Source organism: Condylura cristata, unplaced genomic scaffold (assembly GCF_000260355.1).
Source record: "Condylura cristata isolate star-nosed mole 26May11 unplaced genomic scaffold, ConCri1.0 scaffold00001, whole genome shotgun sequence".
In the NCBI taxonomy this organism is placed as follows: Eukaryota; Metazoa; Chordata; class Mammalia; order Eulipotyphla; family Talpidae; genus Condylura; species Condylura cristata.
The window spans coordinates 4,881,192-4,899,586 of record NW_004567102.1 but is presented as its reverse complement, the minus strand read 5'-3'; the positions used below and the strand labels follow the sequence as shown (position 1 = coordinate 4,899,586).

Genomic DNA, 18,395 nt, shown 5'->3' with positions numbered 1-18,395 from the left:
ATATCTAATTCAAAATTATAGGCCTGATACAAAGGAGGGCTAAATATACATGCAGTGACTGCAGGGGTGGAGTCCACGCTCTAGTTCAAGGCCTCACTTTCCTGTTCAGCCATGGCTGCATATTTTTTCCATCAACGTCCTTTTGATACTGCTGTGGCCCTGGCCCATCTCTACATGGAGTGAGCAGTAGGAATTTCAGTACTGGGGACTGAGACTCTGGGCCTGGAGCTCTAGAGACAAATGCTTACTGGGACACTCCTGGGACCACAGGAAGCATTGTGGGACCCTATGTGAGGTACAAAAAGCAAAATATCCTTATCATATAATAGAATACTCTTAACTTTGCAAAAATGGTGATTTCTGAGCCACTGATGCTTTAGTACCATTTAGAACATGAATTCAGAAGCAGAATCTTGCCCTCACCCCAAAAGAGTCCTTTGGATTTGTAAACATGCGGTCAAACACAAAATCCATATTAGCCATCTTCATTGCTGCCCTGCAAAAAATCAAGACAAAAAGTCATGACTCAGTTCCAGACATGTGGAAAGCTGAAATTCAAATGAAAAGGTGTAAGCCTGCATGCTGGGAAGGGAAAGAATTGTCAGCAAACCTGTTTAAGAAGAAGACTCCTCGGATCATCTCATAGGGATTGGCCCGCGTCCGAGCTCGCCGCATCTCCTCCCCATCTAGGACATCAAACACGCTCTGCCCAGAGAGAACAAGAACCTCGAAGTGATTATCACCCCAGCTCTTCCTGGACAGACAGGGGTTTTAAAAGCTTGTGGGGCCTGACTCTCAGTCTTTGAAGGAGCTAGGCTCCAACTGTCTCCTAGCTCTGAAATAACTAGTTGTTTGGCTATAGACAATTTGCTCACTGTCCCTCACGTGTAAAATGGTAGGAAAGCTAATGTAATATGCCCCTGGCACACAGCCAACAGCGAGTACTGTTAAACACAGAGCGACTGGTATGCAGTGCTCGTGCTCACAGTGGATGTTTCTCCATACCACACCAGCCGCGTCCTTCCAAGGGACCAGAAGTCTGGCATTAAGACTCGCCTGGAAGGGGCTTTCTCAGAGGGTAAACAACCCAAGACCAGGATTTTCTGATGGCAACTAACATTGTAGGGATTCCTTCTCCCTTCCTCTATGAAAAAAGCCAAGCCTCACTTCACCTGAGTTGACCTTAGAATATTTCCAACTTTCTGCAGCCAAAAAATAAAATCTTGAGAGGCTGTTCTGAACCTTTACTACTTCTTCAATCCATCTCCTCCCAGCATTTCCCTGGCTCACTGTGCCCCTGGCAATATACTTTCTGACACAAATTAAACCAGAAGAAATTAAGGAAAACCTAACATTCACCCAGTGTATTAAGCACTCCACACCCACTATTTCATTTAATTTTCACAACAATGTTAGGAAGTATCTTCTCCCCACTTCATAGATTAAACAACTCAAACTCAGTAAAGTTTACATAACTGAACCAAAGTCACAGAGCAAAAATGTTGCATTAAGTAGAATTCAGGAGGGCCTGATGTTAAAGAAGTATTCCAAATCTTTCTACACCAGGCTCCTAGGATTACAATGAGTTGACCACTGAGGGTAAGTGGGTCCTCTCCTGGCTCTCAAAGACAGCACTATGTTACAGGGCAGGATAGGCACCAGGAAAAAGGACCGCCTAGAGAGATGTACACATCTGAGCTCCAGGAAAAATCTTAGTGACGCCTCCACCATCCACAGCCAACTCAAAAGAACTGAAGAAACCCAGCATAATTCCTCACAGATTTTAAACTACAGCTTTAGCTTCAAGGAGACCTTACCTTACACTGCAACATACTGTGAAGAAGCTCTTCCCCACAAAACTCCGTTTCATCTTCAATAATCATCTTTCTCTATAAGAAAAAGAAAACGAATCAATAATGACTACGTGTGACTGCATTTGGGAAGATGAACAGGGAAACTACGGTTCCAAGTGAGTAAAGCAAGAAGGGACTTGAGTCCCTGCCAAGGAACATCAATACCTGAGGGGCAAGAAAGAAAATCCTAAATCCCCCTGGCTCTCCTCCAGATGGCTGAGAGATGAATCAGCCCCCTGGGTGCTCTGACTAGCACGCCATATGGATATAAGACTCATGAATGCTGAGGCTGAGAAAAGCAAATAGTAAGGAGACACTCAAGCTGTCTGGCTCTAAAGTGCAGAGGGAAGGTGGCTACTGCCCTTCAACCAAGAGGTGTCTCACTCTGTGACAGTATGAATGCATGACGCCAAGCACTGGTGTCACAGAAAACAAGGGCTCAAGGCGTCCTCATGGGAATGCCAAGTCCACCCTGTATCTAAGTCAGCAATTCTCAATTTGGTATTCTTGGATTTTTTGTTTGTTTTATTTTAAAGATTTATTTATCTAAACATACAACAGCAGGCCAGAGGTGTGGAGGGTAAGAGGAGTCACCAGAGAAAGAGTGGGGAACAGAACAGGCAGATTAACTGAAATACACTGCTGAGGGGGCAGTTGACAGGACAGAAGTCTGCTGTGCTGTGGGTCAGCCCCTTGGCCAGGGATCCAACTCATGATGCAGTGGCTGCCAACAGCTTCATAGTGCTGAGACTTGACCACTTGAAACACCAGGGAGGCACCCAAGGTATTCTCAGATTTTATACTCTTCAAAATCATAAGGACCTCCAAGAGCTCTTTGTTTACATAGAGTGTGTGTCTACTACTAAAAAGTAAAACTGAGAAAAATTTAAATATTAACAAAAAAAGTTAAATGACCTTATGAAAATAACTACACTTCAAAAATACTTAGTGAACAGAGGCATGTTTTCCATTCTTGTGAATCTTTTAATTCTTGGGAATCTTTTAATGTCTCATATACTAGAAAACAGCTAGATTCTCTTTTCTCTACATATACAAGCAATAGATTGTATTACCACATGTCACGGCCTCTGGAAAACTCCTCAGGACACTTATGAAAAAGTAACAGTGAAAATGGTAAATAACTTTTCAATATCATTATGAAAATAGCTCTGACCTTGCAGACACCTTTAAAAGGTCTCAGAGATTCCCAAGGGCCTCTATACTTTGAGAACTGCTTTCTAGACCATATTGATTTAGTAGCCATCCACTTTATTCTTAACAATTTTCCAGAAGGAGATTAAACAAATTCCCCCTATAACAACTCCCTCATTACTTTCTGAAGAAAGGGGACAGTGTCTTTTCATCTACCTGGAACAGTGCCCAGCAATGACAAGAATATATACAGATACCTAATAAGCTCTCTAAAAGCATCTAATAAGCATGGGGAAAAGTGCATCCATGAAACGACAGACGTTATACATTTTGTGCTGCCTTGCAAGTTAAATGGCTAGGAGAGGGAAAAAGAAAACATTTTTGACATACCTCCCAAAAGGATAACTGTAAAGCCATTAGTATACCCTCTTGGCACAGATTTACTCCTGCCAAAATGGTCAGATTCACATTTTTCTTAAACTGAGTATACTTATACATACTAGATTTGAGGAGGAGAAAAGTCAAAAGATAAATATGAAGAATTCAGGTTATATTATCCTGAAATCCTACCTTTCCCACAACCATCCAATTGCTCATTTCCTGAGTATCAAGAATTTCTGTAGTACATTCTGGAAACCATGACACCTGCTCACAGGCACTGGGCTATAAGTAAAAAGGAGGCAGATAAGTCAGACCCACAGGGCTGTGTCCCAACACACCAAAACATCCCCCCGAAGCAAGGATTCAGAGAGAATAAGGACCCAGGAAGGGATCAGACATGAGAACAGAAAGTTAAAATTCTAAAGTTTAAGCTCTGAAAACTGCTCCAATTTTGGCTTGAATCCTTAGAAACTCCCAAAACCTTAAGGTTTCTTTTATTGGTTCCAATACCTGATGAATGCCTACCACAGAGTAAATGTCCAGTGTGCAGAGTGAAAAAGAAATGATTCGTCTTGACCCAATGGTCTATAATGAGCACATACATACAGACATAGGACACAGACATATAATTACATCAGAAAGGCTAGCAATGAATCGCATTTCCTAATGTCTTCCAAAATACTAGTTACAATATAAATAGGATTCCTCACTTGTTCATTCCAAGGCAGAGTACAAATGGACATCTCTAAAGTTGGTTCCTCTTAATTTTCAATCACCTTCCTTATCAGGAAACTGAAACAGTGATTTTCATCTCAGCTATTTATGATGATATCTAATCCTTTCAAAAAGCATCGGTGCTTGGCTTGCCCTCAGTGAACAGGAAGAGACTGTGTTAGTCTGAGGTGGGGACTTGATACAATCATGTTTTTAGAAGTCCCTAAATGTGCATCCAGGGCTAGGTTCTCTGAGTTAGAGAGATAAAGATTATAAAACCTAACCAGGTGGCAACCTGCATGGCCATTTTCCACACTGCCAGTGTGGAGATCCACCATTGCAAACTGAAGTAATGTGATTAAAGGTAGTATTACATGCTCTGAAAGGCATAAAATGGCATCACAATGTAAGATCTTGAGGGCAAGCCAACCACCATAACACAGAAAAAGTTTAAAAGAAAAATTACTGTCTTATATCAAGGAATCTAGCAGTGAATCATGCTTTCTCCCCGGTCAAATCCGTCACCTTTAAGCATAAATGGTTATAAATGACAAGCTGTAGGGAGGAAAAGCTTATATACACTTTGGATATTCATTGAGAGAAAAAACAAGCTCAATCTCCCACAGAAGCAAAAGGGTAAACCTTGTACTTCCTGAGCTATAGTAGATCAAGCACTTCCCCTGCAGTGACTCCAGGAAGTAAACAATCACCTCAAGCTACCAGATTCATCTACCTAGAAGAGTGGTCACTAATGCTTAACCAAAAGATGAGGCTTTTTTTGGATGAGAAAGTGAATGATGGTAAATAAAAATTGAGGATAGTTTTACCCCCCAAAAAAGGAACAGTCTGTCTCATTTAAAAAGCAGATTTTATAAGCAAATTTCTGATTCTAGTTTAGCAAAAGTAGTTCTAATTCTGTATCACTATGCAGACTGGGACTCACTCCTATTTTCACACCAAGGAGGACATGAAAAAGCACCAACTATTTCTGAGGTGAAAATCAAGCACCTAATCACCCAATTACAAATACTTACCCTATCTACACTATCCTATCTACTATTCTGCTGGCCTCATGTCACAATTACAAGACAGCACAGCAGGACCACCTAGACCTATAAGATTCTGCCATGTCAGGGTCTTACTCTAAAGGCTTATTAGGTTTTATCATGTGCAGGTTAATAGGAGTTCTTTCCTAAAGTGGAATATCAGAAAGATAAATAAAGTATCAACTTCCAGAGTTCAGTGCCACATCTAGAGTTCAACCACAGCAACTGTGTAGAAGGTCAGATATTTGTGTTCTATTTTTTCTCACTTCAATCTGTAATAATAATATTTCATCATTATTTTTGGTAGTTTTACTAAAACTACCTCAACGTTATTTGTGGAGTAAGGTAGGTCATACAGACAGACAGACAGACATACAAAATCTCAACATATGCCATGAAATAGATGAGTCTCTTTTGGTATTCAAGGCTAAAACAAACTGGTACCCAAGCGAGTAAGTGGACTAAATCCACAAAAGAAAAGTTTTATGACATAAACACATATTTGGAGTGACATCATAAACCTATGGAAGTGCAAAGACCTAACCCAATCACTCATAGCAAAGGAGAGTGAGTTCTCTGTTGGACCATGTGAATCCCTTCAGCAGACAGAGCTCACTACCTCATGAGGTATCTTTAGTCACTAGCAGAAAGCTCTATCTATTAAAGTTCTTTGTAAAACTAAACTGCCTTTCAGCATCTTCTACCCACTGGATGTACTCATATATGAAGCAATGGAGAACAAATCATAGCTCCTCTAGTCTTCTTTTTTCCATTCTGGACATGCTCAGCACATTCCATGTGAGGCACTAATCCCAATCCCCACTAAAAGGCATTTGTTAATATTGCTACTTATAGTCATGCATCCAAACAGCACCTTCCCCATCTCCTGCTCCCCACACGAGTTACCTCAGGTTCATCTCGCCAGTCCACATTCAGTTCTTGGTCAAAACCTTGCAGTGTCAGGCCCAGGCCTCTTCGACCTTTCTGATTAGAGGCCTCAACGATGTCTTTCCGGCCCTGGCTGTATTTACCCAACCCTTCACCTTCCCTAAAGCCCATCTTGGCCTGAAAAAGAGAAATAAGGGAGTGTTAAATAAATAAACACATTTATTAGCACTATCATGTACCAGATATGCTAAACCCTCAGAAACATAGATAAGGTTTAAAGCTTTCATTCTATTTTAATGAAGAAAAGCAGCATAAATAACTGTAATTTAACTGTGGGCCCATGGCAATCTACTCTGGAGATGAAAGACTACAGCAACCAGAAGTTGGATAAAAGATAAGGAACCTCATAACTCTAATTAAAACCACCAAGAATAGTTAATGGATCTTAGTGGACATCTATCTGTACAACTACCCTTCCAGATAATTTATCTAATCAAGTGAGAAGTAGATCTGAGAACAGAATTAATAGAGAGAACTTAACTTAAAATGGAACCACTTCAAATGGCAACTTGTACCTTGCCCACAGTCAGTCATCGTCTTACTAAATAAATAAGGACGAGTGCTTACAGGAGCCCACTCAATCAGGAGATTAACTGAAAAATCACTTCATGTAAAACTGAAGTATGGAAAGTACTATAAGACCCTAAACAGAAACATTGTTTTAAGATGCCACAACTATCTATAAGTTGCATACCCCAAAAAATCAAACCCCACAGAACCTTGCCAAGTAAAAGAGCTCCAACCCACTGGAAGGGATCATGCTTAGTGAAATAAGCCAGAAAGAAAAATACCAGATGGTTTCACTTATAGCAAGAGCATAAAGGACCAGGGGGAAATAGTAATAATAATAATAATGATGAACAACCATATACCAGACATTTTACGGGGGTGGAGTGGGGAGGTGATTTGGTGATGGGAAGCCCCTGGGGATTACAGCTGAGATGGAAAAAGGGCATACATTATGTAAAAATAAAGTTATATTAAATATACAAAGAAAAAAGAACTCCAACCCTAAAATAATTCCACCTACAGGATTTAGACCCCCTTTATAAGGGGGAGTACCACTTCAAAAGCTGGGTGAAATTCCTACAGTGGCCACAAATTCTCCCACAAGATCAACGAGGCTGAATGAGTGACAAACTCTTCCACTTTCCTAAAGTTTGTGTCCTCCAAACCAAAATTCTGACTGTGACTTCAAAAGTGGTAGATCATTCTTCACTGAGCCCGACAGAAAATAGAGAAGACTCCTGAAGCTAGAGAGAAGGCACATTAGAAGGCAAACTTGGGTTTCCTTAATCTTTGCACACATACTAAGTTTGATGAGGAAAGTGAACAAGTCTTCCTATTCACCTCCTTTGTTGAGGTATATGAACAGAATATGGAGGTTAGGAAGGAAAGCTGGGTCTTTCTGAAATAATACAAAGGCTGTACTACTCCCATTTATTTTGGGCACCTGGGAATGCACAGAACATTAGCCAATTCTTTTGATCCCACTTACTAGAGCAGAAGAAATTCACAGCATGAAGTCTTTACAAACCAACACACATCCGTGAAGTATATTAACCTGTGTTCACAGTTAAGAATTTATACTAAGGTAAATAAAGAGTAATCCAGCTCTTGACAGAGCAGGAGGAGACCTGACAACCACTTCTCTGGATGACTCAAAACGTGACAGGTCCTTCTACTGAGAAAGTAGCCACACTCTACTAAATTTCAGTAGTTGGAAAGCAGAGGAAAAACTCACACCCTTGATTTTCTTCTCTTCATGACAATACAATTTCCCTTCTCTCGCTTTGCTGGTAGAACTTTTGACACCCAACCCTAGTGCTGACATACCATAAGCTTCTGGGAGACGCTATTATACATGGAATAGCGAGATGATGTTCCTTCCACAAGGGAGTCTGCTTTGAAGGCATCGTCAAAAGAGTTAGAGCTGCGTTGCTTCCCCTCAGTCTCGCTGTCAGACCCACTCAGGCTTGTGGTAGCTGCTGTGGGGGCAGGGGAAGGAAAAGTTTAGGAGAATTTATGGCACAAAATAGCTTCTAGAAGTCCAAGTCTCATTTTTCAACTAATTTTAGTATATCATAGCATAAAGTCCATCAAATGACCCAGTGTCAAAAATATTCCCTACTGCTTACTAACTAAATCATGGGTTAAATCATCAAAAGTTCCCAATGGTACCAAGCACACAACAGGAGATCAAAATATCGGTTTTCCTTTTCTACCCTTTCAATTACTTCTCCTATAAAACTGGGATGGTAATACCTACCTCATTGGGTTGTCTGAAAATTAAATGAAAGAATATACTTGAAAATACACTGTCAAATATAAAATGCACTATGAAGAAATCATTGTACTGATGCTATAGCTGTTTAGTGAACACTGATGCCGGATTCATTTTCAGTAATTCTACATCATACTGACAGTTTCTGATTGTTGAATTTCCACGTTTCCTCTGTTTTTTTGTCTTTTGATCTCGTAAGCAGAGGGCAAGTCTATAATCTGCTTCTCACAGGAAGAAAAGTAGGTAAGGTACATGGAAGAAGGGGGGAGGAAGTAAAGAAGAAAAGGAAAGATGAGGAAAGAGAGGAAGGACAGGGAAGAGGGAAGACACTCAGACAGCAGCACCAACTGAAGTGGAGCGTAAAAGGAACTGTATCTAACACTCCAGGAGGGAGCTGATGACCAGACTGAGCTAAGTTATTTCTTATAACTACAAAAAAGACCTTCTAGAAAGAAAAGATACACAAGATCAATAAAAGTGATTATCCACACAAACAGGTGTTGGAACTTAGAGAGTGAATACTAAAATGACTTCCTGGAACAAATGAAAGGTGATTCACATTTCTGTATCACTAGAGTTGATACTAGTTATCTCTTTATATATTTTGATTTCTGGATCATGTAAATATATTATCTATTAAATTTAAAATAAACAAGAAAATAACTGACTTAGCAATGTGGGTCGGTTCCTTTAAGGAAAAAAGAAGTGGTAGCTCTGGCCCCACCGTGTCTAAGCAGGCATCTCCCTTAACGAACTTCCCCCTTTCAAAAGCAGCAGCAGCTGCAGCTCTTCACAACCTATGTGTATGAAGGTGTCGTTGTGTCCCAATAAATCTGTCCTTTTAAAATGCAAAAAAAAAAAAAGAAAAAAGAAGCCCCTGAGTCCAAGCTTAGCCACGTGTAGACAGTGCTGAGTAAAGGCACAGAGGGCAGTCATGCACAATGCTTTCTATGCCTGCCAGTCCCTATTCAGGTATGAGCAACGTCACAATTACATCTAAGGCTAACGGGTTACATGTCACAACTCTAAATCTGCACTATCCCTAGAGGAATCCAAAATAAGGGTTGACATGCAGAAAAACAGAGTCTTCCCAGCACCCCAAGCTGAGTTCACCCCTCCATCCACTGAGCACCAGCACTCACACCACGGGCGCAGCGCTCATCACATACCTGAGAGCCACGTGTGGGCACATGTAACCCACCAGGCGCTCAGGAGAGTTCTCCTACAGAACTGTGTCACAGTCAACTTCCTCTCTGTCCAGTACCCAGACTGGGCTTTCCACTGAACAGAGATTAATTTAAAGTTTAATAAACTACTACCCAGTTTTCATCTTTGCTAAGCACCTACTGAGTGTATAACTCCTTAAGATACTTCCTCTGATAACACCTCATACAAGAAGTGCAAGATATTCAGCCCTCATAAGTATAAGGACACACACATCTTTCTACAATTAGACAAAGCCATAGGGTGCAACACTAAGAGTGAGCCATAACTTAAGCTACGGATTTTGGGTGATAATGATGGGTCAATAGAGGTTCAATGGTTGTAAAAAATATCACTCTGGTGAAGGATACTGATGGAGGGGAGATAATGTATGTGTGGGAAGGAGAGTGTATATGAGATACTTTCGTACTTTCAATTTTACTATGAACATTAAACTGCTCTTAAAAAAAAACAGGTGCTTAAAAAATATATTTTTAAAAGACCCAACAACAAAAAAATATTAGCATGAGGACAGAATATCTACATTCTAACACAGAACTGGGCCCTCTATGGATTATTATTCATCACTTCCTGCCCAAGTAGGCTGAAAAGGACATTTTTCAGAGTTCAAAACATTCATATGATTTAATAGATCTGACAATAACTTTGATTCAGGCGTGTTCTATGCAGTCTATGCTAAAAATCATCAGATAAAATCCTATCTTCAGAGAGCTTAAAAAAATCTAACAGCAGGCCCTCCCTGGTGGTACAGCGGGTTAAAGCACAGCACTAAGAAGCTGGGCCATTTCCGCTCAAGTTCGATCCCAAGCCCCGGACGTGATCCACATGGTGTGGCAGACCTCTCCTGACCCGCCCGCTGCTCCCCTCAGCAGTGTACTTCATCAATCTGCCTGTTCTGCTCCCCACTCTGTCCCTGGTGAATCCTCACCACCCCTGCACCTCTGTCCTGTACCCCAGTTCTGTATGCATAAATAAATATTTAAAAAAGAAAAAACTAATGGCTAAGATAAATGTGTATTTTTTTAAGTTAAAGGTAGATGAACACATGAAAAAAATTAAACTTAAAACCAAAATTCTCACTTCCAAGCAGTTAACAAGGAGGAATTTGGATTGAGAGTGTTCCCCATATGGGAGGCACCAAACCTTCCTTTCTCTTAAGATGTCTAGCAAACTCCCTTTCCTAAAGAGGTAACTTGCCTACACAGATCAATGTAGCACACACCATAAAATGCCATTCAGAAGACCCAGAACATGAAAAATGAGTAACCATGGAAACTAACAGGTGAAGTGATATTTATTTTGCTTTGCACTTTTCTACATTTTCTGTGTGAGACACAAGAATGTATTAGTATGAAATTAGGGTAAAAAAATATATAGTCATAAAGTATCACTCCGAACCTTGGGGAGCACTTGGTTCCTTTCCAGAGCAATCTTCTGAGAAGAGCTAATCTGAATGATGTGAGACAAAGCCTGAGCCTCTTGTCTATTATCTCCCACAAATTAGACAGGTATGTGCTCTGCATCAGCTCCACATGCTAAAGAACTGTGCTTCCATAGGTGCAGATTCTCTTTACTGCTTCCATGCCTTCAACTAGTATTGCTTCACACAGAAAAGAGGTGGTACCAGGAATATGGGCAGCTCCTGAGCCCTACACTGAAAGTTCCCTTCTGGCAGCTCAGAGAGCCACTGTCCTGACTAACCAGAAGCTACAGCATTAAGCTAGTTACTATTCCTTTCACCAGCTATGTGGGAGATTCATAATTTTTCTATGGAAAGGTTAGGGAAACCAAGTATCTTTCTCCAAGAAGAATGTGCCCCAGGTCCAGTTCTAGGGTGCTGCCAGGCTATATTAGATTTACCCAAGGACCCATCAGTGGGCCCTAGAAAGGTATAATTCTCATTCCTGGGCATGCAGGGTTCCTGCCAACCTCAGATCCCTGAGAGAGCTTTTGTTTTCTTCATCTTCCTAACATTTTTGAACCACAATAACAGGGAGAATTAAATTTGGTTGGAAGGCTCATTAGTGAAATCAATGTTAAGTCTTTTGCAAAACTCCATCACTCTGGCACAAAACCTGTCCACGCTATTCCTCTTCCTGAAGTGTCACTTTGAACATAGCTATGTTGTCCAGGCTCTGAGAGTGAGGATGGAAGGAGTTAAAATAACATTCTACTAGATAAGTCAGAAAGAAAAGGAAAAATACCAGATGATTTATCTCATAACAGGAATATAACAGAACAGGCAAGAAAATAATGATAGTGATGAACATCTATATACCAGAAACATTTTGTGGGGGTGGAGTGGGGAATGGGATCAAGAACAGTGGGGGGAGGGGAAATGCACTGGACTATGGTGATGGCACATGGGTGATTTGGTGATGGGAAACCCAAGGGGATTGCAACTGAGATGGAAAAATGCACAAAAATATGTAAAAATAAACTATTATAAAATTTAAAAAAAAATAACATTCTACTAGGCACTTCTTTTAGAGATCAAAAAGTGTGCCTATTGCTTTCCTCTATTTCATTGGAACTTTTTATTATTGCTTTTTTTTTAATTATTATTTATTTTTTAAAGATTTATTTACATACAGAGCTGGGGAACAGGCAGGATATGCAGGGGTGGTGAGAGGATTCACCAGAGACAGAACTGGTAGCAGAACAGGCAGATGAACGAAGTACACTGCTGAGGGGAGCAGCGGGCAAGAAAGAACTCTGCTGCGCCACACGGATCACCTCTAGGGGCAGAGATCGAACTCACACTGAAGGAGCAGAGCTTGCCGTGCTGCACCCTAAGCCACTGCACCACCAGGGAGGGCCCTCATTGGTATTTAAAACCAATTCTTAGCCTTACTAGACTTAAGGCAAAGTTTCCTCTATTAGTCCTGACATCCACAGACTGCTGCAGCCACTACTCAGCCCAACTCTTGTGTATTTAGAACTACTAGTTTAAATAAATGGGAGACAGCTGCCATGGCTGCAGTAGTAACTAAAAAGAAGGGTTAGCCTCCCAAGACTGATAAGAATTTAGCAAACAGTGAGCAGACAATCTTGTAATGAGGATATAAATTAACAGGAGTAATAAGGTCAGTCTATTAAAATCATTAGTTTCAGTAAGAATGCGCCAAAGCTGGGTGGCATTCACATTTACCTCCCTGGCCCCTTCTAAGGCCTACCAAAGAGTCTAAAACATTATTTAGAACTTTCATTTAAGATTTCTTCTCTCCTGATGGAAATCATTACTCTTAAGTCACTTTAAAGCAGAACATTCATTTTATAGACAAATCAGAGGTTTTGCAACTAGTGGCCACAGAGCAGGACAAACATGACAAGAAGAGACTGTGAGGACATAAGAAGGGAAAGCCCCAACAAAAGGTGAACAGCACACAGATACAGAAGAATAAATTATGGGTTTTAATAAACATCACATCCTGCCTAACTATTGCTGTGGAATATACTCATTCCTGTGTAAAGACTCAATTTCTCCTTCACGCCAGACAAATGGTAACTCGTTAGAGCAATTTAAACAGATACCGATAAAGGAAGTTTTTGATTAAGGTCATGAATCTGGGCTGACAGTTAAGCAATGGTGTTTCAGGGAAAATAGCCTATTTAGGGGAGAATTAAACCTGGGAGAGGGAAAGGTGTTTTTAGTGTGGTACTGGGAAAGAGACTGGCAACTTCCAAGCAGAACACTGTGAGAGGACAGGAGCCACACTGGGTACACAATGAAGGAGAAAAGGAAAGTTTCTTGGGACCTACCTCACTTTCCCTGCTTGATGCAGCACAACCAAAAAGAACAAAATGACTTTCACCTGCCTCTCCTAATAGTAAATTTCCAAGAGTATATTTAGTTTTGAAAATGCATTCAAACTCCTCTTAAAATAGAAGAACTCACGATGCCACAGTAGCCATGACAACCCCATCTTCTTTACTCTAGTCAGGCTCTGACCTGGCAATGTAGCCACTTTGTCCATAACCAAACTGGCTACACTAAATCTACTAATGAGTCATCACACTGATCTAGCAGAAGAGCACAAGCTAGACAGATAAAAATAGTAACTTTTTTTGTTGTTTTTTTGATTGTACTCCCTGAAAAGCATTTTTCAATCATCTATTCCAACAGTGTATCCAGGTAGAAGTGGTTAGAGCCAAAGGAAACACACCTTGTTTAATACAGTGACTTAAACACATATCTCAGGCAATATGTATTTTCTGGTGAGACAGTAAACTACCAGGGCACACTGTCCCTGGGACACTTAAGAGTAACCAACACAGAACACAGATGAGGGATAGTCAAAAACTTAATGAAATGCTCTTCCATAAGCTGCAGAAAGGACAAACAAAATGTAAGAAGTAAAACAGTTTAAGTTTCTTGAAAACTTCTATCAATTCTCTTGAAGAACTAGAAAAACAACAAAAAAATACCAAAAACCAGTAGAAGAAAGGAAATAATAAAAATATATTCAGGGCCCTCCCTGGTGGCACAGCAAGTTAAAAGCACAGCACAGCACTGCAAGCCAGCTGCAGCCGCTTCAGCTCAAGTTCGATCCCCACCCCAGATGTGATCCACATGGCGTGCAGACCTCTCCTGACCCACCCGCTGCTCCACTCAGCAGTGTACTTCGTCAATCTGCCTGATCTGCTCCCCACTCTATCTCTGGTGAAGCCTCTCACAGCCCCTGCACCTCTGGCCTGTACCCCAGTTGTGTATGCATAAATATTTTTTAAAAAGCAGAAATAGGCCCTCCCTGGTGGCACAGCGGGTTAAAGCACAGCACTGAAAAGCTAAAGCCACTTCCGCATGAGTTCGATTCCCGCCTGCCCCAGAGGAGACCACATGGGGCGGCAGACCTCTCCTGGCCCGCCTGATGCTCCCCTCAGTAGTGTACTTCGTCCATCTGCCTGTTCTGCTCCCCACTCTGTCTCTGGTGAAGCCTCTTGCCACCCCTGTACCTCTGGCCTGTACCCCAGTTCTGTATGCATAAATAAATAAATCTTTAAAAAAAAAAAAGCAGATATAAAATAAAAATAAAGACAATCTAAAAGATCAATGAAGCATCTATTAGTTCTATTCAGTAAGTATTTACTTAGAAGGGGGTGGGCTGGGAGAGGGGCAAGGTATAGGGTAAGGGGCACAGAGAGTAATCTTATGTTGAAGACACCAAATTCAAACCCTCAAAGTTTTTCTGGCAATATGGAGCTGCCCTTTCCTAAAACAAGCTGACCCAGCAAAATCAGGAATTTTTGTCTTGTCTCCTGCCTCATTTTCTGCAAATAAAAAGGACTAAATGGCCTCCTGGCCAGATATATACAAGGTACACTAGCCACCTCTAGATTTCCATTCTATACACACAACAGCAATAGTCAATCTTGTCGGAGTCATAATGGTACTACTTCCAAAAAAGGTGAAAGCTATTTAGTACAACTGAAAGGAGTTTGTGGACAGGAAAAGAAGATAATCTCAATTCAATCACATTTTTTAAAGCTTCAAATTTAATTCAGATTGGTTTCTTGAAAAAGTCTTTAACAATATACACTTACCTGCCTATACCTGGGAGTTGTCCTCACCCTAGTTCAGATAATACTAGAGAGCAAATGATCCCCAGCATGCTGAGAGATCGCCATTATCTGAGTATCATTTATTCCCTACAGACATGCTTTCCTACTACCCTTTATAGGCCATCTCTCCCAAAACCCCAGTCCTGCCCAAAGAAACTCTTCTACCTTCATCTAGCCACTCATGCCAGGTGGAATGCAAAACTTCCTTTCTTCTACAGTCCCCAGAACAAGGCCTAGTATGTCTTTGCCTTCCTGCTTAGTAATCTCAAATGCATACAGCTTTACTCATCTACCCTGAAATACATCATGACAATTTTAAAGGCATCCATAGTTCCACAAACTGCCTGTATACTGGGTTAAATAGTATCCCCCAAAGATCATGTCCGGGCCCTCCCTGGTGGCGTAGCGGGTACAAGCACAGCACTAAGAAGCTATAGCCATTTCAGCAAGAGTTCGATCCCCACCCCGGAGGTGATCCACATGGCGCGGCAGACCTCCTCTGACCCGCCTGCTGCTCCCCTCAGCAATGTACTTTGTGGATCTGCCTGTTCTGCTCCCCACTCTTGTCTCTGGTGAATCTTCTCACCCACCACACCTCTGGCCTGTACCTCAGTTCTGTATGCATAAATAAAATCTTTTTTAAAAAAAAAAAAAAAGATCATGTCCACCCACTGCCTGCAATGTGACATTTGGAAACAGAGTTTTGCAGATGTGATCAAATTAAAATGAGGTTATACTAGATTAGAGTAGGTCCTAATCCAGTGGCTGGCAGCCTTATAAGAAGGTGGAAATTACAAATATACACACAGAAGGAAGTCAGAGGCAGAGACTGAAGTTACAATGCCACAAATCAAAGAACATCAAGGATTTCCAGCAACCACCAGAAACTAAAAGAAGCAAGGAAGGATTCGTTCCAAAAGCCATCGAAGGAAGCTCGGCCTTGCTACAACCTTGATTTCAGACTTCTAGCCTCCAGAACTGAGAAAGAATAAATTTCTTATGTTTCAGTTTACAGTAATTAGTAGTCCTAAGAAACTAACACAGCAAGTCTAGGTAAACTGCAAATAGAGCTACTTCTAACTGCTTGGTATTTGAGGCAAGTCCTAGCTACCAGACACTTTTAATTTCTCACAAAAAGCATCTGTGGAATGTCTATAACTCTAAAATGCAGGCAAAGTAAAGTGCTTATTTCAACCAAATAAGTGAAATGCTTTGAGCTTAATATGAACAGTGAACACAGGGAAGCTCCAATTCACTTGGGTGTTTCTGGTCACAACTGCTGAGGGAACTGAGAAATCAGAATGCTAAAACCTAAAGGGAATTAGGCCAGATCACTGCAGCAAAAAGGATCATTAACTGCTATTAAGAGCACAGGGCACTCAATGCTTATCACTAGACCCAACTGCTTTAAGACAGCAAAAGAGTGCCATCTACTGAAGGACCAGTAGCAAACTAAGGCACTTGTGTAAAAATTCCATGTTTTTAATTTAAAACAAGTGTCCCAATCCTACTAGAATGGCAGGAAGGAAGAGATTCTACAGAAAACATTTCTCTTGGAATTTGCCTAATTTTCCTCCAGGAGACTGTATTCTGCCCAATTCAGGCACCAGATTCAAATAACCAGATGGCCAGTGACCTCAGACCAAATGGGCAAGCATACCTTTTGCTGCATGATTGATAGAGGTGGGAGGTTCATCATCAGACGTAGAACTGAGGTTCAGGCCAAGCTCTGCAACTCTTTTCTTCTGTTTCTTGATGGGGGCAGTACACTCTGGATCATTTCTCCTCTTCATTGTTACTGCAACCATAAATCCAGACAGTCAGCTGCCCTTGTCAGAACCAGAATCAGAGCAGGGATTCCAAAGCATAAACCTTCAGTGGAATGGGATTTGGCGACTCTAAACAGCTCCCAGTGCCAGCACCTGAATAACCTCTTGCTCTGAATGTGGTCCAAAAAAGGATGCTAGCCAAGCTCTGGTTTTCAATAACTGCTAGCTTTACTGAAGAATGTGGTGTTCACATCTGCCATGCTCACAATGGTCTTGGGGTCACCAGTGTCAGGTACCAAAGAGTCAGGATAAACTCCACAAACCACAGTGGGAAAATGTGTTATTCCATACTTTCAATACAATACTGATATCTGTGACAACCATGGACACTGGAAATTAATTAAGAAATTGAATGAGTATCAACCAGTATCTCCAAGGTAAAGAGACCATCCCAAAGTCATTGCTCCACTATCATTACTATTTTACCAGGATTAAGAGGCTACATAATATAAATCAAATTATGGTTTTTGGTTTACATCAGGGTGCTTGAAAACATGAAAGATTTGGGAAGTTTTTTAGCAAGAAGGAATGGAAACAATGGTTGACTTAGGATTAAAGAAACCAAAGGGTGGGAAAGTTGGTGGGATCAAACGTAGCCATATCATGAGATGCAGGAACAAACCCAGTCAGAGCAAGAACAGAAATCCATTTCCACAAAAAATAAAGGAAACAGGCAGGTACCATGTCACCATCATCCATGTCCATGGGTAGGATCATGAGAGTTAAGCAGGAGAAACAGTGAGAATGAAGTGATATGAGACCTTGAAGTCTTAAGGAATGGGCAAGTTAAAGAGCAAGCAAGTAGTGAACACACTGTGGTTTATATACAACTGACTAGCTGTCAGAGGACTCAGAAAAGAGAACCAAGTACTGGACCAAACAGTTGGCCCACCTGCTGGGCTCCACCCTTTGGGAAAGGGGAGATGCATGGGCTCAGGACAGGCTTATAAAATGCTCACTGCTGCTACTGCCAAGAGTACAATGAAATTCAGGGGCAGCACTGATCCCCTAAATCTCACAAAACCCTAAATCACACATTTCACTTCTCTCCAGCTCAAGGATGAGCCAGTCAACCATCTCATCCTTCCTAAGGCAGCAGCCTCTTGGGACTAGGCACAGGCAGAAGCTATCTTCTGGAAAATACAGGAAATACAGAATAGAAACCAAAACCAGGCTAAGCCACAGCTCACTTTAAACCAGTCTTTTATGGGCTCACGAGCCCCCAAAGGCCCCTCAGATTTTTATCGACTTTGGAGATTGGAAGCTCACTGCAGACTGGTTTGGGGTGGAGCCAAGAAAAGGAGAGGAAGTAGTTGTCTGAGAGGCAGGAGACGCTGATCCTTTTCCCCAAATCTCAATGCCTTCGACGTGGGTCTTCCAAATTATCTAATCCAACCTTCTC

General features: G+C 41.3%; 1 protein-coding gene across 2 annotated transcripts in view; it reads right to left on the bottom strand.

Annotated features, from left to right (window-relative positions):
• CMTR1 (cap methyltransferase 1) overlaps positions 1–18,395 on the bottom strand; it is a 43,710-nt gene that overhangs the window by 24,608 nt on the left and 707 nt on the right. The window contains exons 2-8 of one of the 2 annotated variants that reach the window (XM_004673438.2): positions 16,825–16,962; positions 7,931–8,082; positions 6,053–6,211; positions 3,576–3,668; positions 1,818–1,889; positions 611–705; positions 424–496 (exon numbers count right to left, since the gene is read on the bottom strand). In XM_004673438.2, coding sequence (XP_004673495.1) covers positions 424–496; positions 611–705; positions 1,818–1,889; positions 3,576–3,668; positions 6,053–6,211; positions 7,931–8,082; positions 16,825–16,957 — 777 coding nt within the window. In that variant the 5' untranslated portion in view covers positions 16,958–16,962. The remainder of the gene's footprint in view (positions 1–423; positions 497–610; positions 706–1,817; positions 1,890–3,575; positions 3,669–6,052; positions 6,212–7,930; positions 8,083–16,824; positions 16,963–18,395) is intronic. The other variant, XM_012723184.1, reaches the window with a different exon arrangement.